Source organism: Amaranthus tricolor, chromosome 15, assembly GCF_026212465.1.
Source record: "Amaranthus tricolor cultivar Red isolate AtriRed21 chromosome 15, ASM2621246v1, whole genome shotgun sequence".
Lineage (NCBI taxonomy): Eukaryota > Viridiplantae > Streptophyta > Magnoliopsida > Caryophyllales > Amaranthaceae > Amaranthus > Amaranthus tricolor.
In genome coordinates this window covers 13,087,291-13,112,629 of record NC_080061.1, presented here as the reverse complement: position 1 = coordinate 13,112,629, position 25,339 = coordinate 13,087,291, and the positions used below count along the sequence as shown (strand labels likewise).

At 35.6% G+C, this 25,339-nt stretch overlaps 1 protein-coding gene across 1 annotated transcript; it reads left to right on the top strand.

Moving 5' to 3' along the window:
- Positions 1-2,858: 2,858 nt before the first annotated feature.
- LOC130800673 (uncharacterized) lies at positions 2,859-24,399 on the top strand. Its single transcript, XM_057664262.1, has 25 exons — positions 2,859-3,104; positions 3,230-3,378; positions 3,472-3,581; positions 5,268-5,433; positions 6,080-6,180; positions 6,269-6,341; positions 6,417-6,552; positions 6,799-6,959; positions 7,665-7,789; positions 7,904-8,000; positions 8,936-9,032; positions 9,931-9,982; positions 10,410-10,511; positions 10,593-10,739; positions 10,847-11,009; positions 11,091-11,336; positions 11,410-11,576; positions 14,260-14,388; positions 14,483-14,600; positions 17,178-17,373; positions 17,564-17,675; positions 17,766-17,920; positions 21,311-22,724; positions 23,094-23,288; positions 23,551-24,399. The coding sequence occupies exons 2-25, from the start codon at positions 3,246-3,248 to the stop codon at positions 24,019-24,021; spliced, it is 4,866 nt and encodes a 1,621-aa protein (XP_057520245.1). The 5' UTR covers positions 2,859-3,104; positions 3,230-3,245; the 3' UTR covers positions 24,022-24,399.
- Positions 24,400-25,339: the final 940 nt, after the last annotated feature.

Sequence of the window (25,339 nt, the reverse complement as noted above, 5' to 3'; positions counted from 1 at the left end):
AGTCAATGATTTTGACTTGTATTGAATGAGTTGTGTGCGTGCTAGAGTAATCGGAAACTCATGTTGAATGGTTGATAGCGGTTAATTTGGTATTTAGTTTGGTATGTCAAAGTAGTTAAGGGAACTTATTAGTTCTACTCATAACTTATATAGGTGCCCATTTCGTAAGAGGAAAGTAGAGCATTAGTTGGGTGATTTTGTGACTTTTGATCGTGCAGTGACGCTTACAGGTACGTACACGCAGTAATAACCCTTATATGCAACTTTCTTTAAGACATTATTGTTTATTTTGATAGTATGCATTGTATCGAAACTATGAAGTACTAGTGAGTACACTTTATATGAAGAGCTATCGACTATGAAATCCTTGCGCTTAGAATAGTTTAGAGAATGAGAGTGTTAATAGAAGGCAGGAACCACCCCCTTATTTATTTAAGAATTAGATTATGCCTTAATTGGAATTAGAATGACTCCGTTATAGGTGAATTTCCTATTCTATTGAGTGGCTCAGTGGGTTTTGGCGTGCTGCTATCCCAGGGCGCTCATTAATAGTTGAGAGTGGAAATTATTCCCATCTGATAAGGTACTAGATTATGATTAGCTGACGTGACTCAACTGGATTATGTCTGGTTGTTTTAGTAGTCCCCTAGGTGAGGTTCGATGGGACCGCCGTAAGGGGGGTATGAGCATGCTTGGGTCATTGGGCGCCGGGTGGCCGATAACGCCCCTTGACCGAGGTGTTACCATGCGGGCCTTGCAAACCCCAATATGGTGGCCTCTTCACTGGTTTAGTACCCTAGTGTGTTAGTTTTTCCCGAAGGTAGGACCCAAGAGGGTCAATTGGAGGGGGCATGAGCTCATACTTTGCCATGGGCGCCGGGTGGCCGATAACGCCCTTGGCCGTGTCACTATGCCAGGAAGTAGAGAAAAGATCCACTGATAGAAAACTATTCAGTGATAGAAAGTTTATTCTTTGATCGAAAGTTATTTCATGATAGAAGGTTCATTCTTTGGTAGAAAGCTTACGCGTTGATAGAAAGTTTACTCTTTGATAAAATATTTACTCATTGATAGAACATCTACTTATTGATAGAATAGTTTATGCTAGTGAGAAGTGTGCCTAAGTTAAGTTACCTCAAGGGTATTACGGACTATGATCACACTTACCTTAAGATAGACAAGCTCTATAAGGTCATGTGTTAGGTATTCTGTTTATGCCTTGGTCGAGTTAAACTATGCGTGTTTTGCAAGAGTTTATGTTTGAAAAGAGGAGCGTAAAGACATGCATTTTACCCAAGAGCACATGGTTCGGGTTGGAAAGCACGTGATGAAATTAAGAAGTATAAGTGGCCGATAAACGGTTACTATCTGTGCTTGCGTTTTATGAAATCATCTTATGTTGTTTTATGATATAATGCTATCTAGTAGTTGGCCTTATTATATTTAATGCTAGTTACTGACGTGTACGTGTTTGTGTTTATGTTTGTTTGTAGATGACTTTCTATGATTGTCCTGCTATGACACATTGGCCTTTGGTCTAATGTCGAGCAGCAGGGGGATCATAGACAAGCGTAGCAGGTACTGGAGCTTCTTTTGCATTGCATTGCATTTGGGGAGAGTGATGAGGGCGAAGCATACCCTGTGTCATACTGCTATCTTTCGATTTTGTAGTTTTTGTTATCTTTTGTAAACTTTGGTTGTATATGTTTTGTTATGAGGCCTTGCGTCCTCCCTTGTATATTTGTATTTCCGCTGCGTAGTTTATAACTCTGTATGGTTTTAAGGAGTAAGTCTTTTTAAAACGCAAACGTCGACACTGGAACCACGATCCATGCTTGGCATGTTGATTTGAGAAGCCGGCAACGAATCATTCCGCCGTGACATAGCTTTGATAGGTTGTTGGTGCCTTTACTTTATTAGTTTCTAAATTAACTTTTGTTTTTCTACAAAGGCGCACAGTTTTAAGGCAGATGCTGCCAAAATTTCCACTCACCTAAAGTTAATATTTAACGTTTATCTAAATTCTTTTCCTTTTCTTTTATGTAACACCCGAATTTCCTCCCGTCCTTTACGTTTTTGGTTTCGTTAAAGGGTCGGATATTCAGGGGTGTTACAAACTGTTTCATGAGGGTTTTGAGCAAATGAACGTTGAAACGCGGGTTTTTAATTTTTCAGAAATAACTGGTGCTAGCTATTTGCTGCGGGCTACAAAAAACCGCAGCATATAAGGGCTTATATGCTGTGGGCATCAGGTGAACCGCAACATTTGTATCATATTTTTTTTGTTTTGCTATTTAATGCTGCGTCTAAAGAAAACCGCAGCAAATGAAGCGCAACAGATATGTTTTTTTCCACTAAGAATAGACTCATATGAAGACATTAGAATAGAAGAAGGAGAAAGCTGAAAATAAGGTAGTGGATTTTGTACGCGGTACGTACGAACTTTTGCAAAAGGCTAATGGTAGCAAATCTTAGAAAAAGTTCCATAAAAAAGCATTATACTTTTGGAAATCAAGTTGCATAACATTATGAAAGTAGATGAATGCAAGAAGAAGAAGATAGGAAGGAGAAGAGGCTACTTTATTATAAGGAAATAACACAAGGGCAAAAAGAAAATTCCCAAAATAACGAGAAATCAAACATTTTTTAATACATAATGTTACGACATCTTGAATTTTAAAAATATAATGCTATTTTGTGAAATTTATAAAAAAATTTTCTATCACTAATTTTTTGTAAAAGTTCGTACCTAACATTTAAAATATTCCTAAAATAAACCGAATAGAGAGACCGCATGGCATATTTAAACTTTCGAGCTTTATTTTTTATTTTTTGATATTTTTTTTCCTATTATTTAAGTTTGAGCCGATTCACTTCGAGTCGTCTCCTTGATAGACTGCAACAAAGGAGAATTTGTGTTTAATTTTTTATATTATTTTTGCGCTAAGCAGCCATAGTCCAAAAAATTGAAAATCAACAGAAATTCGTAGTACTCCATATTTTCTCCAAAGCTCATCTTGCTTCGATCATTCTTCTTCCCTAACTTCCAGATGAGCCCTAATCCCCGACTATAATCATCCATATTCCATACCTTTATCTTTCAGGTAATATCGCAATTCACTGTTCAATTGTTCAAATTCATCTCACTTCCCTAATGGATCTACTTATTTTATACGATATAAATCGTAGTGATTCCGTAACAAGCTCTTCAAATCGATGTAATATGCAGGAAACATAGCTCAAAAATGGAGTGGGCAACAATTCAACATCTTGATCTTCGACATGTAGGTCGAGAGGCGAAGCCTTTACAGCCTCATGCCGCTGCATTTCATCCTACTTTAGCCCTAATTGCTGCAGCTGTTGGAAGATATATTATTGGTAATTGATTTACTTGAATATGAATCCACCGTTTTTATGATTGATATTGCAAGTACTTTTGTAATTTTGGTTTCATTTGATGTATTGTTGTAGAATTTGATGCACTTACCGGGAGTAAGATCTCTACTATTGACATTGGTTCTCCTGTTGTTCGTATGGCGTATAGTCCCACCAGTGGCCATGTTGTTGTTGCTATTCTTGAGGTAATGTTCACGATTTTTTTTGTCATCAAATGTACAATATTGTTGATATGATATTCTGACTGTCGTTTGCGGATTCCACTAAGGTGCTTAGTTCATTGGTTTCCAGTTTCCACATTGTTTTACTCATGCATTTTCGCCATTTATGCTTGGTCTGAGCCCAGCCAATGTTTTCTGCAATTTTGTGTTGTAATTTATCTTCATTTTTCTTCTTTGGTACTTTACATTATGTTATTTTTGCCCGTGAACTGTTATTAACATAGATCTGCCTAGATCTGTCTGTCAGATTTGAATATATTGATGTATGAACTAAATTAAAGAATTCAACAAGAACTACAATTTTGATTTTGGCTTTTGAATATATTGATGTGTGAATTAAATTCAGCATATACATGCTTAAGAGACCAAGGTAAATTGGAGTTAAATTGGTGACCTTGTTTTGATGATAGTTCTATATGTTTAAATGCTAGGAAATTGAATTCTCTATTCTTAAGACACATTAAAAGAATTGAAAGGATTTTAATATTATTTAACAAGACATATCCAGAATTAGTTTATCAATCCTAATCAATCGACAAACACTCAAGTCTTGATGAGGATACGGATAGTGAGATAGCGAGTCTCTATCAAGAAACATGTTCAATATTGATATCACACACTTCTTTCATTTTTATTATTTTATTATTCTGCCATATATAGGATACACAAAAATTTTCAAATAAGACGGTATCACGATAAGACCATCTCTAATGGGCTGAGTGGCTGACCCAATGAACACTTACCATTTTAAAGTGTTCACTTATAAGCTTAAAGTAATTACTTTCAATTTTAAAGTGATCATTTTGTATATTCTTAGGGAGATCACTTATAATCGTGATGTGATCACTTATAACCCTGAAGTGATCACTTAGAATCTTAAAGTGATCAATTGAAGAAATAAACTACTTATATGGACTCGTCTCACGAGACAGTTTCATACAAGACTTGCTATATAGGATAATAGTACAAGAGCACAATATTGTAGCCCACTATTGGATCTAAGTATAAGACAAAGTGTAAGTATAAGACAAAGCATATCAAATTTTGTGTTAACTAGTATGCTTTACTCATCTAGTTTTCCTTTCTTTTCAAGCAAAAGCATATTTCTTGTAGTAAAAAGCTAAATTTGGACTTTTACCGTAGGCTTGATCCTTTTTATCATTTGAAGACCCATATAATGTCCAAATGAAATCCTTGACCACAATTTCATAATATAGATGTGAATTTATTGATTGAATTATTTAAATCCCTAAAGATGAGCCAAAATGTTTGTGTTGTGACAAGCTAACATTAACAAATTGTGTCAAAAATGCTTGTTTTGAGTGGGTTTGGACTTTGAAGTTTATTGTTGGCTTTGAACCTTTTGCTTCTTTTGAATAATTTGAAACTCTTGGACATTCGTATGAGTACATGGTAACTTCATAGCTCTCCTTGAAATGCCTGACCTCCATCTTTGTTCTCTGTCAATATGATAATTTCTTGTGCTTATGCACTTGACCACTAGATCACTTGATTAGTGTATAATGTGCATTACATCCTTAAATACCATGATGGTAGACAAAAAAACAAAATTTTGAGTTCCTTGTATCCTTAACAAATGAAAGTTTTATTGTTGATCTGTCATATGCTGATGAAGAATTTTACTTACAGGACTCTACCATCCGCTCCTGTGATTTTGATGCAGAGCAAACATGCGTTCTGCATTCACCGGAGAAAAAAACGGAGCCAATCTCTTCTGATTCTGAAGTTCATATGGCCCTTACCCCTCTCCAACCTGTTGTATTTTTTGGATTTCACAAGAGGATGAGTGTAACAGGTTTGTTTGTCTCTAAGCCTCTGAAGTAGTTTTTTAGAGTATGGTATTTGTAAGGCTCTTCCAATATTTATATGGGGAGGGTTTGTTGAAGTTGACCTGGAATTCAAGGATGTTATTCATTATTATTTTAGCTTCAATGCATTTGTTGCCTTTTATTTGTATAGATATTGGTATTTCTAATGTGGGTATGAATAATATTATACTGGCAGAAATGGCAGAAGCTTTGCTTTATCTGGAAACTACATTTTATCATGAACATTAAATATTACCACCTTCTTTAAACCTTAAGTGTAGAGCTCTTTTTATTGTCATGTCAAGTGCATGATTCTTATGTATGGTTGTTCCTGTAACTATTTTCAATACTAGAACTGTTACTGAAAGTTTGTTGTGCCCAGTGACAGATTGCCCACCTTTTAATCTGATCTTATCAGACAAAGTAGCTTTGGGTAAAAAGATACATAAGTTGCATTAGACTGGGTTCATTGTTCTCTACTTATTCATGTTGCAACTATACTCAGATGGAGACATGCGACATCCTTGTTTGAGAGTTGAGAAAATATTCTAGTGCATGTTGGAGATTTTCTGACTAAATATATACTGGTGGTTACGTTTAGCATTTCAAATTATCTTGTTTTTCTTTATACAGTTGTAGGAACTATTGAGGGAGGCAGGTCACCCACAAAAATAAAGACTGATTTGAAGAAACCTATTGTGAATCTTGCTTGTCACCCCCGACTTCCAGTCTTGGTAATTCCACTGGCTTAATATTGTTCTCATTCTATTTTTTGCTGGTGTGTGTTAGCAGCTTTCTGACTTATTTGGTGACTGATTTTAGTATGTAGCCTATGCTGAAGGATTGATTAGAGCTTACAACATTCACACATATGCAGTTCTCTACACTTTACAACGTGAGAAAGTTATTCTCTAGATTGCTTTGAATGTAAATGGATATAGATATGCCTTACCTTTACCTGATGCTGCAGTTGATAATACTATAAAGCTACTTGGTGCTGGTGCCTTTGCTTTCCATCCAACATTAGAATGGGTATTTGTTGGTGACAGGCGGGGTACACTTTTGGCTTGGGATGTGTCTACAGAGCGACCAAATATGATTGGGATGTATGGGCTCTTTTTATTTTCCTTTTTCCTATTGTTGAATTATAAATCTTTGAGTTCATTACCTATACTAAGGTACTTGTGCCTTATTTTGGGTTAGCTATTATTAATTCAAGCAATCGAAAAAATTTGGGTGATACATGCGTTGCCATTTCTTCGTTCAAGTTCCTCCTTTCTCATCCTTGTGTAATATGTATTATCATGACATTATGTGATACACTATAATTTATTTTGTTAATATTGTTTCAGAACACAAGTGGGTTCGCAACCTATTACTTCAGTTGCTTGGCTTCCAGCTTTGCGGATGGTTGCTACATTATCCAAAGATGGTGCTCTTCAAGTCTGGAGAACACGGGTGATCCTAAATCCTAATAGAGCACCTATGCAAGCAAATTTTTTTGAGTCTGCTGGTTAGTTGTTTCTTTATCTTATCTTATTGCTGATTTGGTTTTAAAAAGTGATCATCCATTACATGTAGTTTGAATGAGAGACTGAGAGCCAAGTTTCTAGCCACATTTTGAGCTAAGTCCAATGGATTGTTTCAGATTTTGCTTTAGATGATCTTTGTAGGAATGAATGGAGAATCTTAATGTAATTATCTGCTTCGTTTCACGGATGCCTCGTCCCTAAGCTATTATTTTGTTCTTTTCAGGGATGCACCATCCCTAACCTCCAATGAGTTTTGTTATTTAATTAATGTTTGCTTTTTGAATAAAAATTTACACTGCCAAAAATTTGTAGTTGCTCAGTCATATAGGCTATGATCAGAAATGAATTGAACTATAATTAAATGTGGAACACCACTCATAATCCACTTCATTTCTTTTGAGAAACAATATTCTAATTTGCTGAATTTGGTAAAGATTTTTGTAAATGTTAGTCTCAAGGCAACTTTTGAAAACAGAATTGGTTTGTTACATTTAAAAGTAAGAAAAAGTAATTTACAATTTTATTTGCTCTCCACATACATTCTTGTGAGTCTTCCATCCTAGCTTCTACTCAACCATGAATCTTTATTCTGCAACAGTTCTCTGTGGCCACTGCCTCGTGTGATCTTTCTATTGAAGTTTTTATCATTTTCTTTTTCTGATGTCTTCTCTCTTGCTCTCGTATAGCAATTGAGACCCTCGACATTCCAAAGATTCTATCTCAGCAGGGTGGAGAAGTTGCTTATCCTTTACCACGTGTCAAAGCTCTTGAAGTTCATACAAAGCTGAACATGGCGACATTACTGTTTGCAGTTGAGTGTAATCATTTTGATATTTTCTTGGCTCATTACTAATATATGAATATGTGATTATCTTTTTTGCATAATTCTTTATCATAAATGGAGGTTTGTTTCATGTCTTGTCAGAAAATGGCTAGTATGGACAATGTGAAAAATAGGGCATTCACTAGAGATGGGCGGAAGCAACTCTTTGCTGTTCTCCAAAGTGCAAGGGGATCTTCAGGTGATAGTGATATTTTAGCTTCTCTATGCTTTGTCAATAACTTTCACTGAGATGTTCATCTGCCTTCTTCCTGTGAATTTACTAAAACAGAGAGACATACATGCTGAGCTAGAGTTTATTATTAGGAATCTAGAGCTTTTTTTGATCTTAATTTCTTAACCTTTTAAAGATATAATTTATTTGCAATTTTATTGACTAATAAAAGGCTTTAGGGTTTTACACTGCGGGTCATATATCATCATTGAACAATAACTCCAAAGCAATTCATCTTTCTCCCTAATTTGGTTTTTAGAAATTTTTAGTGTTTGTTTCTTATGAAGGTAGTTTTTCTTGCTGTAATAGTCGAAGTTGACATTTGAACAGAAATACCATGGCAATGATGCTAGATGGATTGAGTGTATACAGCTAACACTTTTGAAGATTCGTGCTTGGTGTATTTGAAGCAGGTTCTGCATTAATGACACCAGTTCATTAAGTTAATAGAGACAATTGTGCAGGGAAACATTCTAATAAATTTCCATTTAGTGCCAGACTAATGCTTCAAATGTAAAGAATGTTGTTTCGACTTTAATTATATTTATCTCCAGTTTGTAGCTGGTTCTTAGCTCTTTTATAGAAAGCTTATTGTCATGTGGTTGTAATTTGTATCCCTCCTTTTTTTGTTGGAATTCTTTATTAAAGGTACATGCTAATTTATGTGATCTTGCATATTATTACCCGATCCATATAATGTGCCTTTTATCCTTCTAACATGGTGGTACCTGTTTATTTTTGTGATCATTGGAGGCCTTTCCAAAATGCACTGTATCAATTGCATCCTATTTCTTTGGTGTTTATGAGACATATTTGATATCTGGGATGTTGCTTTATCATGGAGTTGATAACCTTTAACTTCCATGGCCATTGGATACTTATGGTTCGATAATTTATTGCAGCATCTGTTTTGAAGGAAAAACTGGCAGCCTTGGGTTCTTCTGGAGTGTTGGCTGATCACCAGTTGCAAGCACAATTGCAAGAGCATCATTCGAAAGGGTGGGTGAAGATGATATCTTATTTTTTCTTTTTTTTTTTTCATGTCATTCACTTATGAACATTGTTGAGAGGTTGTTTATATTGATAGCTGAAGTAGCTTTATTGTTCAACTGTTTAAGAACTTATGTCAATGTATTATAAGTTTACTCCAATAAGAGCCTGCAAGGGATTCTATTAGACAGACTTGAGCAAAGATGAATCTTGTAATGAGAAGTATGAGCATGAAGCTTTCAGAACTCAGTGTTGTGAAACCAACAGTGAAGAATTAATCTGTGGGTATTTGATAGCAGAATATTTCTTTAAAAATCATGCTATAAAAGGGACACTTATTTTGTTCAAATAAATTCATCATGTAAAAAAGTCCATGAACATGCTATGCTTGTTACACAACCCATTTGAATAAGAGCTGGGCAAGGGCAAATGGAAAATAGGTGTGAGAAATGCTGGTCTTATTTATGTGGGTTGTAGTGTATAATTTTACCCTCCTACAATAACCACAGTAGCATTACATTGTCCCAATATCACTTGGCTCTTGGTGGGTTATGGGGGTTGGATGTAGGCAACCTTACCCTTGCAATAACAAAGAGGCTATTTTAGTTTGACCCTTTATTGCAAACACCATATGCTACTCCACGCAAATAAGATTACACATAGTCGAATGACCTTTTTTGCTTTAGCTTATCGTAAACTAAAAGCAACTGTAATGGACACAAATTTTACGCTTTTATAAGATCCTTTTTTGAGGCAGTGTTACACTGTTTGTCTAAATGAAAAATGGTTGCATTATTAATTTAGGCCAGGAAGCTTGATCCATCTGGGATGCATCTCTGTTTTTTAAAATTCTTTTTTAAAAATCTATGTTCACTGATTTGGTATACTTTTTCTTTATGTATGCCAGAGAAAACCAGCTTACAATTGCTGACATTGCGCGAAAGGCCTTTTTGTACAGTGTATGTTGCTGCTCTTTCTCATATCTATCTTTATCAGTGACTTCATGGCATTTTTATTCTTAACTTTGGTCCCTTTTGTCTGGAATTTAGCCTCCATAGCTTGCCTTTTTCTTTTGCATGGATGAGCCACATTGAGATGTTATACAGTTGATTGAAAAATGGAGAAGTTCTATGATGATTTTCAGATCCATGATTGTTAGTTTTCTATCGATTTAGCTAATGCAAATACTCATAATCAAGTTTGTAACATTGTGTTGATACTTTTGATAAGCTCCGACGAAGTCAGAGATTTGGAGCTTTACTGCTGCTTGTTTGATGTACTATTATTAAGCGCAAGATCTTAGTTGGGACGCTATTCCATTTGAAGCATTTTTCTCTTGATACTTATTCCTCCATGTATTATGTTCTTTTCCATATTGTATCACAGCATTTCCTGGAGGGGCATGCCAAAAGCACTCCAATTGCTCGTTTGCCTCTCATCACCGTACTTGATACTAGTAACCATCTCAAAAACTTTCCTGTTTGTCAGGTACTTCTTCCATTTGACACAAGCTAACTGGATTCTCTTGTACTTCTGTTGAGTTTGTCTGAAATTTATATTGCATTTCAGCCATTTCATCTGGAGCTTAATTTCTTCAATAAAGCAAATCGGGTTCTACATTATCCTGTTCGGGCGTTTTACTTGGAAGGTGTAAATCTGATGGCATATAATCTGTGCTCTGGAGCTGACAGTATTTACAAGAAGCTTTACACTGCGGTAGTACAATGGGCTCATATGCAAAATTGATTTTAGTTGAGTTTTTATACATCTTTTATGATCATGTCATATAGGCTTTTTAAATATCTTTATTTTGGTGCTTTCAGAATCCTAGCAATGTTGAACATCATCCAAAGGGCATTGTGTACAGTTGGAAGCAGAATTTATTTCTTGTTATTTATGAGCTGAGTGGTGCAGCAAATGAAGTTGTTCTCTACAGAGAAAATACTGATACTCAATTGGCAAATAGTAAAGACAGCACAGTCAAAGGTTAATCTATATACTTATATACAAACCTAATTCAGTTATGGATGGAAATATTCTCATTAAGGGATTATTATGTTGATCTAGGTCAAGATGCAGCGTTCATTGGCACTGATGACAACCAGTTTGCTATCCTCGAAAATGATAAGATTGGACTTGCTTTATATAAACTTCCTGGAAGGTCATCTAATGAACTTGATGAAAACAACAAAGCTGCTCTTGAAGAAAATCCAACTGCAGATCTAGCTGCAGATGCTGCCCCAAGTTCTGTCAAGGGCCCAGTGCAATTTATGTTTGAATCTGAAGTTGATCGTATCTTCTCTACTCCATTAGGTAATAATTGCTGAGTTTTTAATTTATATACAATTGAGAACATCTTGCTAACGTCAGTCTCTTTCGACTGTAGAATCAACCTTGATGTTTGCTTCACATGGAAATCAGATTGCCTTGGCAAAGCTTGTGCAGGGATATCGCCTATCCAACGGTGATGGCCATGGCCATGGCCATTATATATCAACAACAGGTGAAGGGAGGAAGTCAATCAAGCTGAAAGTGAATGAGATAGTACTTCAGGTATTTTTCTTTTTTATAGACCTTATGCTCAGAAGCAAAGGCTCAATAGTATCCTAGAGCCTAGGTGCAAAGCAAAAGAGTGCACACCTTATCGAAATGAGTTGTTATACTGTAAGTTAGGGATGATTTTTGCGAAAGAGGGTGCAGATGAAAACAAAAGAGTTGCAGCTTAAGTGCGCCTCATTGAAAATACCTTGAAGGCTTGAATCAACATTAAAAAGATGTGTGTAGCTGAAACGTGTATGTCGAGATGAATGAGTGCTTTATTGGGTAGAATTTGTAACGAGGAGATAGGAAGGAGTCTTGGAGCCGTGCATATTGAAGAGTTGCTGAAATAATCATTGTGTTGGATTTATCATATGCAAAAGACAACAAGGAAATGCATTGTGATGGATGAAGGCTATGTTACCAGGACTTGGGTATGAGGGTATGAGTATCGGATACGGGTGCGGATCCTAGTATCCGATACGTCATTTTTGAATATATAGGATACAAGTACACTGTCCTAGTATTGGATACAGATACGGGGATATTGGAAAAAATTTTCATTAATATATATAATCAATAAAAATTAAATGTAGGATCAATTGATCGTCATTATTTTTAGTTTACTTGCTTTAGAAGAATTAAAAGTAACACTAGATAAATAATTTAGTGGGGGGAGAATGAAACAAAGAGGGGGTTGGTTGGATGACATGACTAAAATAGGTGTCAACTTGTATCACTATAAAATAAATATGAATAGCTGTCAAGTGTATAAAAAAAATAGAACAATAACAAAATAGTAGTTGTTAGTATCACGTGACCTCTTGCATTCTTTCAGCCTTTAAGTCTTGCTACCCATTATGGTCTATGATGAAGAAAAATACAGATAGAGAAAGTGCAGAAAAACAATGGAGAAGACGTTAAGAATGACGATGATGTACATAAAGATGATTCTGGTGCACTTTCATCAATTGGGTGACCATAAGCCTTAATTTTCGACCCTTGATTTAATTTTCAGATCTAGGGTTTTGAAAAATTCACAATTATAACAGTACAATTATAATCAATTCCCTCTACCTTTCAAATGTCAAGCCCATGTTCGAACCGACGTACCGGACACGTATCCAACACCGGTATCTATATTGGCCGTACCGGACACCATTGAGGCGACAAAATGGCCAAGTTCGAGTAACATAGGATGAAGGAAGGCCCAAGCCTACCATTCAACATGTATATTCTAGATAAGGGAAGAAATCTGTTACCCAAGAGTAACAAAAAATCTGTTATACATTGTAATCTTTCGGTTACGAATGATGAGCTGTATTATGGCGGAGCATCCTCTAATGCTGTACTAGTTATATAATCAAAGGGGGAATATATTTACTTCATGCTTGTAGTATATTTGTAGTGTTGTATTAGTAGCATAATGTAAAAATGCGGTAACGATTGCGATAGAGGTAACGGATCGCTGATACGGTAACAGGAGTGATGCAGTTACCATAGCACGTAGATATCGGTCGAAACCATAAGATATCCATCCATAAGATATCCATCGATACAGCCCAAAATACGTTTTTTTTTCACCTTTACAACATAGGTAATATCGATTTGTTTATTTTGAAAACTCTTACAACGCTGTCAATGTGATGCGATAGACCTTGCTTTTTCTATGATTAGTAGGGTGAGACTGAGCTACTCAAAGAGCTCAGGGAGCTCTATGCTGTCCATTACACAATGCAAGTATTCTATTCTCTATCTGTTTTCTTTCATTTCTTTCTTCCTTCTTCTGCTATCAGTGCCATATATTCTTCATCCTTTCTTCTGTCTGTATACATTGAAACTTTTAACTTGTGCACTTTTTTTTTTACCTTCTTTTTCACACAATCAGTAGCCCTAATCATAGAGTCTAAATGCAGTAACAATTGTGATTGTGGTAACGAAACAGTGATGCGGTAACAAGATTGATGCGGTTATGTAACACCTAAACATTAATCGAAACAATAATATATCCCTTGATACTGCCCAAAACACAGTTTTTATACACCTCTACATCACGGAAAGTATCGGTTCGTTGTTTTGAAACCTTTACAACGCGGCTGACGCGATACGATGCGACTTTGGTTTTACCCTATGGCCCTAATATAACATGCACCTGTTAGGAAACTAAAGTAAAAATTGGTATATGAGAGATCTTACAAGAATGATATGAGTGAGGAATGATATGACCAATTGGGTTCAATCAATGGAGGAAAAGAATACATGTAGATGGTCTTTGGAAGTGGACTTTTAGTTCATGTGTAAAAAGTGCTAGATAGGGATGAATGGAAAAGACTTACATTGACCAACAATCACTCATGTCGATTTACATTGGGTCAAGTAGACGATCCTATAGATTGGGATTAAGGCTTTGGCATTGTTGCAGTACCATCTTTCTTGCTTTACGTCCAATTAAGCCCTTCTTCAATCTCCTAATCTCAATAAAAGAAAGTATTCATTCTTCTTGCAAATTAATAAATCAATTATGTACTCCAAACGACTCTAAGAAATTACCACTTAATTGAATCAAAATATTCTAAAACTGAACAGAAGATCTAGTATTAATAAGAAAGTACTTTTATAGCTTCATGCGTGCATTAGTTGCTTCACACGAGAGCTATGCTTGGTGATGCTAATGTTGGTTATTTAATTTCTATTGCAGGTTCATTGGCAAGAAACTCTTAGAGGTCATGTGGCTGGGATATTAACTACTCGTAGAGTTCTTATTGCTTCTGCAGAGTTGGAGATTTTGGCTAGTAGCTCAACAAAATTTGATAGAGGGCTCCCTACAATATCCTTTGATAAATCCTCTCTCCCCCAATTCTGGTGTAGTATCTTAATAATATTGAGGTTTCAAAAGTTGTTGAACTTAACTTGTTTGGTACTTCAGATCCTTATTATGGATTGGTCCTGCTCTACTTTTTTCTACTGCTACTGCTATCAGTGTGCTTGGATGGGATGGAAAAGTGAGAACGATATTATCCACTAGCTTGCCTAATGCAGGTATCTGAATCTTTTGACCTTTTGGTTTTGTCAGATTAATTCTTTTTGTTTATAATTCAGTGTCAATGCCAAAAGGAAAATCCGTCGGTCTTGTTTTGACATGAGCAAAAATGAATCTCATTTTTTTATTGTGATGCTTGGACTTACATTTTAGCCTAGCTTTACCCGTGACTTCTTGGTGCAGACTTGGAATATGGTTGATCTGTCCGTTGACTAGGTCTCTAATATTTTTTTCTTTACCCATTGACCATAATTTGGAGTTGATGTTGAAATTTCATTAGAATTTGTGCAATCTAGGGTTTTGAAATTGTATATTGAAAAGTGAACCGTCAAATAAGAAGGTTTAAGAAAACATGGGTTAATTTGAGTGTAGTGAGTAGTGCCTAGTGAGGCATGACAATTAGCAAGTATTAGAACTCGGCATGTGATTACTATAGGATATGATGTTTTATTTCTATATTAAGATAGATGATGCCTGCAAATTAGTCTTGAGTTGGGAGCAGTAGTAAGATCACTAGTCATGCTCTTTTCCCTTAGACAAAGTACAAGCCATACATCTGTCTATAAAAGAGACATAGGAGTATATTTAAAGGGTTAACTGCAACAGTGACCACTAGGGGCAAATCTAGGAAAAAAGAAGTGATGTCAGTTTTTTAAATGACAAATTCACATTCAACGTTATTTGATTAACGCAATTGTTCAGCGGAGTTTTCATATTTTGAAAACAACACATGATGTGACCATTTAATCATTATTTTAATCTTACCAACAATGTTTTAATGTCTTTAACACTATTTAATCTATTTGTTATTTTCGATCATAGTAATTTCATATTGACTGATAATGAGTTATGAATTTAGCAAAACGATATAATCTTAAGACAAAGAGAGGGAAGAAGTATTTCCTCATTTCACAACAATCTATAGCTTGCAATTGCCCAGACTTAAATGAATCATAATTCACCAAATGGAAAACCTAGAAAATTACCAAATACATTATCAAACTAATTAAATGACAAACAAATTCACCATTTATTAAGACCCGATTCAAATAAATTCTAAAAAATCAATAATCCTAATTGCTAGATTCATCAAAATCTTAAAACCTAGAAAAAAAAAATATAATAATAAATTCAACATCCTCTCAATCTTAAAAGTGTATTGCCAACAAACCCTAAATCAATTATCTAAAGTCCTATTTCAAGAAATTCAAACAAATTGCCTAAATCAATTGTAAAATGAAATTACTAATCAATTAAAATATTAACAAATTCCAACAAATTAAATATGAAACCCTAAATTATGAATTTACCATCAAGTAAGCCAAAACCCTAAATTGATTAACAAATGTAGTTTGGGGCATTATATCGTCATCAATCATGAATCAATAAACAATGTTTAACGTTAAACATTCAAAGAAATGAGAAATCTATAATAAATTAATATTGCACAAGTTTTAAACTTATGGAAAGAAGAAAAAGAAAAAAAGTATATACATGGTTTGGTGGCTAGCTGTGGTAGGTTCAGGGGGTGGTCAGTGACTGCCTGGGTGGAGTTGCCGCCGGACGGTGAAGGATGAAGTGGCAGTTAAAGTCGGTGGCTGGCTAGCTTCGGCAGGTTCTGTGGTAAGGGTTTTGAAGGATGATTGGATGAAGCTCAGAAAATGGAGAGGAGAGGCTGAAAAATGTGAATTGATTTTTGATAAAAAAGATCCCGTGGGGCATTAATTGAAGGTTGAAAAAAAATCAGTTTAGTAAAATGTCTTTGTTGAGACTTGAACCTGCGCCCCTACTGTCAAACACCAAAGCTTCTACCAACGAATCCATTACACTTGTTAGTATTTTTATGAATATGTGTTTGTACATAAGTCGAATGCTGTCATTTGACAAAATTAATTTAATGTACATCTGCCCGTGACAGTGACTTTGGCAAAAAAAAAAAATTATTTTGTAATGTTCTTCATTACTAACTACTTCTATTACCTTTCAAATAACGTCACGGGAATGGTCGAAAGAACTCATAATTTATACAATTAATCTGTATTATGTTTTCGAAATTTTCGGGTTCGAAAGTCCATAACCAATGTATAAACAGTTTTTAACATGCACCTTTGTAGACTAGAGAAAGAGTTAGACTTTTGTCTCTGAATCCTATCATATGGTTTTTTTTAACTTGCATTACTTAATACTTATGCTGTCTTCACTGCTGCACTAGTATCTACTTTTGTGTTTAGTTTTGATTTCTTGTAACATGCAAATGGGAATTCTGTAATAAACGTTTGAAAATGTACCGCAGTGGAGTATAAGATGGAGCACATGAGCGAAAACTTGTTGCCCATGACCATTAATATACTTGATGAATATTTTGACGTTTGTTCATTGACTAATTTATCATCGGGCTGTCTGCCTTGTATAAACTTTATAACTGTTATATTGCACTCCTGAGACTAACTGCTCTCCTCCCAAAAGAGAAATAAAAACGCTGGGTCAGTGTGAACAGTTCTATTATATTTTTTTATCAACCATTGTCCCTGGGAATATATCTCAGAAATATGATATATTTTACATCTTTACTGCAGTTCTTGTGGGTGCTTTAAATGATCGATTTTTGCTAGCAAACCCAACTGATGTGAATCCCAGACAGAAGAAGAAAATTGAGATTAAAAGCTGTCTTGTGGGACTTCTTGAGCCTCTTCTTATTGGATTTGGAACGATGCAACAATACTTTGCGCAGAAGCTTGACCTTCCGGAAACACTATACCAGATAACATCAAGGTACATGATGATTGAATTTTAATTTTAATGGATTGGAAAATTTTGTACTTTTTTTCTTGAGCAATTCTTGCTATTAAGAGCTTCAAAATTAATTTTGCTGTTTGATAAGCTCTTTAGTGTCTCTGCCTCGCTTGTTTCCTTTTTGTTTTGATTTTCGATCTGACATGTTTCATTTTTTTTTTGTGTAAAGGTTTGACAGCTTGCGGATTACTCCTAGATCTCTTGACATATTAGCTGGAGGTTCTCCAGTTTGTGGAGATCTTGCTGTGTCATTATCCCAAGCGGGTCCACAGTTTACTCAGGTGACTATCGAATTATAATTTGAAGATATGCTATTATTATATTATTTGTATGTCTCTTTTCCTCATGAGCTTTATTGTTAATTTACCTAGGTGTTGAGGGGAAGTTATGCTATAAAGGCCCTTCGTTTCTCTACTGCTTTGTCTGTGTTGAAAGATGAATTTCTGCGTTCAAGGGATTATCCTCGATGTCCACCGACATCTCATTTGTTTCATCGCTTTCGAGAATTGGGATATGCCTGTATCAAGTATGTTGATAACTCTTGTTTCTGGTTTCTCATCGATCTTGATATTATTTTTCAATAAGTTTTTGCTGGCAGTGAGAGACATACATATTTGGTTTTATTTGCATGCTGCTATCTATGCAAATTTACCATTAGTCTAATCAAGATAACTTTTTATTGGGTGTGTCCGTCTTTCATTACCTCTTTTAATTTATTTTTTCTGAAGTAACTAATGAAATCTCTAACCCTTGAGCGATTTTCTTCTGGAAGTTTGTTCCTACAAAGTATAAATTGTTGCCACTCGGTCGCAATGTAGCAAAATTTACTTTTTTTTAAGGGATGGTTGGTTTGTTGAGGGAAATAGACAAATAGTTTGAGCTGTGTGGATGGTATTAAAAGAGGGAAGAAATGTGTGGATGAGAACGAAAAAGAGTGGTGGGACCCATTTTAAAATATGGATATGTAGTAAATTGATTGGGATGGAGTATTTCTTTGTAAATTTAGTCAAAGTTATGCCACAAAGATAATCAATGTTGGTATTAGGACTTTTCAAACTTTCCTGCTTTTGCTTAAGAAGACCTTAAAGTTTGAGACAATCAGATTTTGTGAATGCTTTTGGGCCTGTCAAGATGAATGCAACCCATGTAAATAAACCATAGTTGCAAATGCGTTTGCAGCGACGGTCATGGTGTTACGGAAAACCGCTAATGCAGAGTTATTACGCGGATTGCAACCGTTGTGTGAATTTTCGAATAACAAAACACATAAGGGCAGTTTTGAACTTATAATTACATTTTTGTAATAATAATGAGGTCATAGTGTTAAAATGAGGACAAATTACCGTATTTGAACTATTATTATGCTATAATTTGTCCATAACTATTATAATTGCACTATATGAGGTCATAGTGTTAAAATGCGGTAACAATCGCGATCACGATTGCGGTAGCGGAACGATGATGCGGTAACATGAGTAATGTGGTTATTCTAATGCCTAAATATCAGTCAAAACCGTAAAATACCCCTTGATATGGCCTAAAGTGCAATTTCTTTACACTTTTAACATCATTTCGTTGTTTTTGAAAACTTTACAGCACGGCTGACACTATGCGATGCGGCCTTGTTTTTACACTATTTATGAGATACTTTAAGTTGATAATTAATTAATAGTTAATTATTTTGTTTAATCGTTAAAATTTATGAGCAATTATAATTTATGTTATAATTAAAATCAATGGGTATTGATGAAATTTTAATAGGGATTTAACGTAGCAGCAGCTCTCAAACAAGTTACTTAACTGCCATTACATAACGTAGCAGGCCAATTCTTATTCCATGACACAACCTTAGCTTCAAAAGTCAAGATAATAATCATCATTAATAACTAATAAAGATGGACAGTAGAAATGACAAGGGGAAGAGTATTTCAAGATATGGTAGATTTTGCCAGAAAATTCTAGGGATAAAGCTGCAAATATACAGTAAAATAGGTAGCTGGTGTGAGGGGCATCTCATACAATATGGAATAACTAGAACTAGAGAAAAGTGTAGGAGAATATTCAGGTTTATATAATCTGCTGCTTAAACATTATGCTAATTTGTTTTTAATAACAAATTACTGAACCTTAGATATGTGACATAAGATTGTGTTAAATGACTTGTTTTGCATCAAGATTACAGGATCATTACTAATACTTTACAGAATGCTTTCCTCTGTTTTCCGTTCACTTAGAGAATAAGGCTCAGACTTATTTCAGGAAAAATAAGTTCAAATAAGGCTCAATAGTTATGTTCAGATAATTTCAGTACAGTTTTGATAATGGTCAATAAGGTGTATTTCTTTCGCATATTAAGTTCAAATATGGGTCAATTAGTTAAGATAAGTTCAGATGAAAATAATAAATTCAGTTAAGTTCAGATAAGCCATACAGAATGAAGCCTAGGCTGATAGCTTAATGGTGTGAGATTTAAAGCTAATGCTTGGGACATTATCATATTTGGCTGACCTAAAATCCTATTATTTGTCGTTCCAGTTCTGATTCTAGGCTTTCGCCTGACTTAATGGAACATTTGATGCAAAACCAAGACCTGTATGATGGCTCAACTTGAAAGAACTGGTCTTTGCTTTCTTATGCTACAATTTCCGTATCTAGGATTTTTATAATGACACCTTTCTGCCACTTTTTCAGTGGGATTTCTGGGAGATTTACCTTTAAAATCATTCTTTTGCTTTCTTGAAAGTATTTTCTCAAGCTAGTTATTTAGCTTGCTTTGAAGTATTCATGCACAACATTAAGAGTTGTCAAGAGAAAAAAACTTTTCATTTTCGAGCTTCAAAATTCAACTGTCATTTAGCTTGATTTTTTGGTTGGTTACTCATATTTTGGCTGGATTAACGTCACATATAGTTAGGGTTGGGGTTACATAACCATCTATTATGTATCAATTTAGAAATCTACAATTTACGGTCACCAATAGGTTTGTCGTATGGTTTAATTTAACTTGGTTATGAACTTTGATAGCTCGTGTTGAGTTGAATTTGTTATCATAGATCCCTATTAAAACTAAATAATTAGCTTTGAGATGCTGATTGCGGTTTCTAGAGAATTTTGCGACCAATGACTTTCATTTAGTGATAATTGCATGTCCAAAATTTTCTCTTCTATGGCACCAGATTTCAGCTCATTATTTCTTTGGTTGGTGCATGATATCTATCTTGTGCAACATATGATGCCTCTTAGTTACAAACATTGTGAAAACATGAGTTTGAAAGATAGTTACCTAATGTAAGAACTGCGTTAAACTAATTGTTCTTGTTATTGAGACAATACACTGCCTCTGCTCCATACCATATGGTTTTGACCTTTATGGTACCATGTATTAGGCAATGATTTGTTTGGTTGCAATCTTTTGGCATTTCGATAAGAAATGAGATAGTGGGATTTTTCTTCACATTTTATGGATCTAGAATGGGCCATTAAAGTGTGAGTGAGATGGGGCTGGGGTCATAATGTGGGTCCAGGGGGAGTAGTAAGAAATGATTTGAATGAATTCCAAAGACGGCTGTGTAAATATTTTAGGGGTCTAAGAATGGTCATTAAAGTGTGAGTAAGGTGGGGCATAATGTGGGTCCAGGGGGAGTAGTTAGAAATGATTTGAATAAATTCCAAAGACGGCTCTGTAAACAATTGAAAGGACAAGACCATGGCTAGAACTGAAATCTCAAAATTATTATGGGAAAGAAGGGAAGAGGAGAAAAAGGAAAGAGTTGATCAGGATATTGGGACTATGTAATGGAAGGTTTTAATGGCAGCACAATTTCTGACATGTTATTTTTTTGATATGCTAGAATATTGTTGACATTTGCATTAGTGAAGTATTTTCTTTTTGATAGAGGTTTCGCATGAATTGCAGGTATGGACAGTTTGATAGTGCTAAGGAAACATTTGAAGTTATTTCAGACTATGAAAGCATGCTTGATCTATTTATTTGCCACCTGAATCCTAGTGCAATGAGACGTCTTGCCCAGAAACTGGAAGAAGATGGTGCTGATCCAGAGTTGAGGAGAGCATGTGAAAGAATTTTACGAATTCGTTCTACTGGGTGGACACAAGGAATTTTTGCAAACTTTGCTGCTGAAAGTGTGGTTCCTAAAGGACCTGAATGGGGAGGTGCAAATTGGGAAATCAAAACACCTACAAATATGAAGGATATACCTCAATGGGAACTAGCTGCAGAGGTAATACCATACATGAAAACCGATGATGGGCCAATCCCTGCCATTGTGACGGATCATGTTGGTGTTTATCTTGGCTGTATAAAAGGAAGAGGCAATGTTGTTGAGGTGAGGGAAGATAGTCTGGTGAAAGCCATTACGTCTACTGGTGGAGATAGTAAGCCAAATGGGATCACAACTTTGGCAAATTCTATGTCAGGCAAAGGACTTGCTGCTGCTGATTCAAAGGGTACTTCTTTGATGGGTCTAGAAACACTCATGAAACAGCCTTCAGGATCTACTGCTGCAGATGAGCAGGCAAAAGCGGAAGAGGAGTTCAAGAGGTCTTTGTATGGTGCTTCTGGTGGAGATAGTAGTGATGATGAAGAGGGAGAGTCAAAAACTAAGAAGTTTCAAATCAGAATTCGAGATAAACCAGCATCCGCTACCGTTGATGTCAATAAGATCAAAGAAGCCACAAGGCAGTTTAGTTTGGCACCGCCAATGGGTAGGACCAAGTCATTAGCAGGTGGTCCTCAGGACCTTGGCCTTAGTTTCCCACCTGCCTCGGCTGCAACCAGCACTGGGTCAGCTCCCCCTATTTCCGCTGCTCCTGGGGATATGTTCGGTACTGATACACTAGTGCAGCCATCTACCACGGTTAAGGGAGGTGGGGTAAATGCTGGGCCAATTCCTGAAGATTTCTTCCAGAACACTATCTCGTCTCTTCAAGTTGCTGCTTCACTTGCTCCTCCAGGAACAGTCATTTCCAAACTGGATCAAAACTTTCAAGGGGCTGGAAACCAGCAGGTGGCGACTAGTCAAGCTAGTTTCTCTGTGAACAGTGTTGGTTTTGCAGATGGTGGTGTACCTCCTCAAGCTACTCAACAGCCTGCACTTCCAGTTGAATCTTTTGGACTTCCAGATGGAGGAATCCCTCCACAATCCGTAGCTCAGACTGTGGTGCAGCCACCACATCAGGTTCAGGTCTCGCAGCTGCCTATTTCTTCTCAACCTTTGGATCTGAGTGTATTAGGCGTTCCTCCTGGGGCGGCAGAATCTGAAAAACCTCCTGCAGAACCTGCTACTCCTGCTTCTGTACGTCCTGGACAAGTAAGTGTATCTTGTCCAACTTTCTCAAATTTCTTTATTGTTTTAGATTGCATTCACTTTGAGGCTCTCTTGTCGACCTTTTATAGCTCATACATCAGTCTCAAAGTTTTTTGATATTATCTTCCTTTCCTGCAGTAGTGGGGCTAAATTACAATTCTCAACATTTTTTTATATTTGGGAAACTTTTCCCATCTCGTTAACTTTCTTCACGTGCATAATATACAGTACTTCCTTAAACAATATGTTTTTACTTGCAGTCATGCACCTTGGAGATACCATATTTTTCAGAAAATTATGTGTGCAAACAGAATGGTACTGATATTCTGGGATTTTCTCCAACTGTATATAACACTTTCTCTTCTTGAACAGGTTCCTCGTGGGGCAGCTGCTTCAGTATGCTTTAAGATTGGACTTGCACACCTTGAGCAAAATCAGCTCCCAGATGCTTTATCCTGTTTTGATGAAGCTTTCCTTGCTTTAGCCAAAGATCATTCACGTGGTTCTGATATCAAAGCCCAAGCGACTATCTGTGCTCAGTATAAGATCGCAGTTACTCTTCTTCAGGTTAATTATTAAGCTCTATTTTCCAAAGTAATTCATTCATTAAAAATGCAGCATAAAAGTTGCCTTAACTAAAGTTTGTCGCCTGAGATTTTGGGGTGGGATTTCAGTCCATCAACTCATTTCACCTTCAGCAGGAAATCTTTAATTGAAGCGAATAGCCACTACCATCTGAGATCTGACACAAACATCTCTCACATGATTTATATTTGTTCACTTTTTGATCATTGTTTTGCATAAACTTAACACCCTGCGATAATTTCAGGAAATTGGACGGCTACAGAGAGTTCAAGGTCCTCGTGCTCTTAGTGCAAAAGATGAGATGGCCAGATTGTCACGGCATCTTGGTTCATTGCCCCTTCTAGCAAAGCATCGTATAAGCTGTATAAGAACTGCCATTAAACGGAACATGGAAGTCCAAAATTATGCTTATTCAAAGCAGATGCTTGATCTTCTATTCTCTAAAGCACCCCCAGGCAAACAAGAAGAGTTAAGGAGCCTGATTGATTTGTGTGTCCAGAGAGGTTTAACTAACAAATCAATCGACCCTGCAGAAGATCCTTCCCAATTTTGTGCTGCCACCCTCAGTCGTTTATCAACCATTGGTTATGATGCTTGTGATCTTTGTGGTGCTAAATTTGCAGCTCTATCAGCACCAGGATGCATTATTTGTGGTATGGGAAGCATCAAAAGATCAGATGCTCTTGCAGGTCCTGTTCCCTCCCCATTTGGCTGAGGTAGAAGTAGTTGAGGGATTTTTATTAAAAATACCAATTGTTAATATTGGTCACATTTCGCTTACAATGTAAGAGTGAAGGCCAGCCACATTGTTGATTACTTGCTTATGGAAAAGAGTCGGAGAGGTTGTCTCACTTTTACCAGGTTTCGTCCCTTGCATGTGTATCTAAATCGGAATGTTATGCAATGTATTGTATCTAGCTGGTATTCTATGTTAATAGTGTTGTAAATTTCCATTGTTTATGTAGACTTGTCTCCAGTTAAACATACGCCATTTTTGTTTTGATATTTGTCATTTGGGGGTTTTTGTTTAGGAGAAATTATAAAATGTTCAATTCAAATTATATTGAAGTTGTGATATCATTGAATTATGAAAGTTACAATTTGTTCATTCCTAAACTTGCCTAGGGTTTGTTCTCGATTAATTAACTTAGGGAATGACAATGCATAATCGATTTGATTATCAAGTTCAACAAATACTTGAAAGTAATACTCCTTCTGTCCATGAATTTGCACTATTTTTCATTTTTGTCCGTCCCACTTAATTCACACGAATTTTATTTTGGATAATGACTTACCATTTTTAATCTTATCAATACATTTTAACTCTCTTTTAATTTCATCTACATAATTTATTTTCTCTCTTTATTTATGATCATTTTTTTTAAAATAACTCTCTTTCTCTTTGATAAAAATTAAAGAAGATAGAAACGTAGAATATATGAATCAAAAATAGAAGAAAGTAATAGAATATTGATTGAAAATACTGAAAGAAAACTTAGTTCTAGAATCCACATACGTGAGTTGAAATGAATGATAAGCAGCCCATTACCCACTTGAAACCTGTAATGGAATAGAAAATTTGAAAAAAATAAGATTATTTAACAATTTTATTTTAAAAACAAGCTTCGTTCAAACATAATTATCAAAATAAGCGTCCTTGCCTCCAAACCTAGGCTTGGTGTAAACTCGCTCTTACTAATAGTGAATTAAAGCAAATGGTCAAAATTTTAGTCAAGAGATATGTCGCTGTTACTAATAGCGACTTAAGGAGTTGACTGGTCAACAAGGTCAAGTCGCAGTTAGTAACAGCGACTTCATGCGTGTTAAATTTTTCAGTTCTCCTTCTTCCTTATTTCAGTTTACTACCTCATTTAACCTACGAGATCTCTCTCTTCTTTCCACCATTAAAATCAACTTCAATCCTTCAATTAATCTCATCAAATTCCAAGTTTCTACTAATAATTAGTTCTGTCATCTTTCTACATTCATTTAAGGTACTAGTTTTTTGTATTTATTTTTCTTTTTCCAAAAAT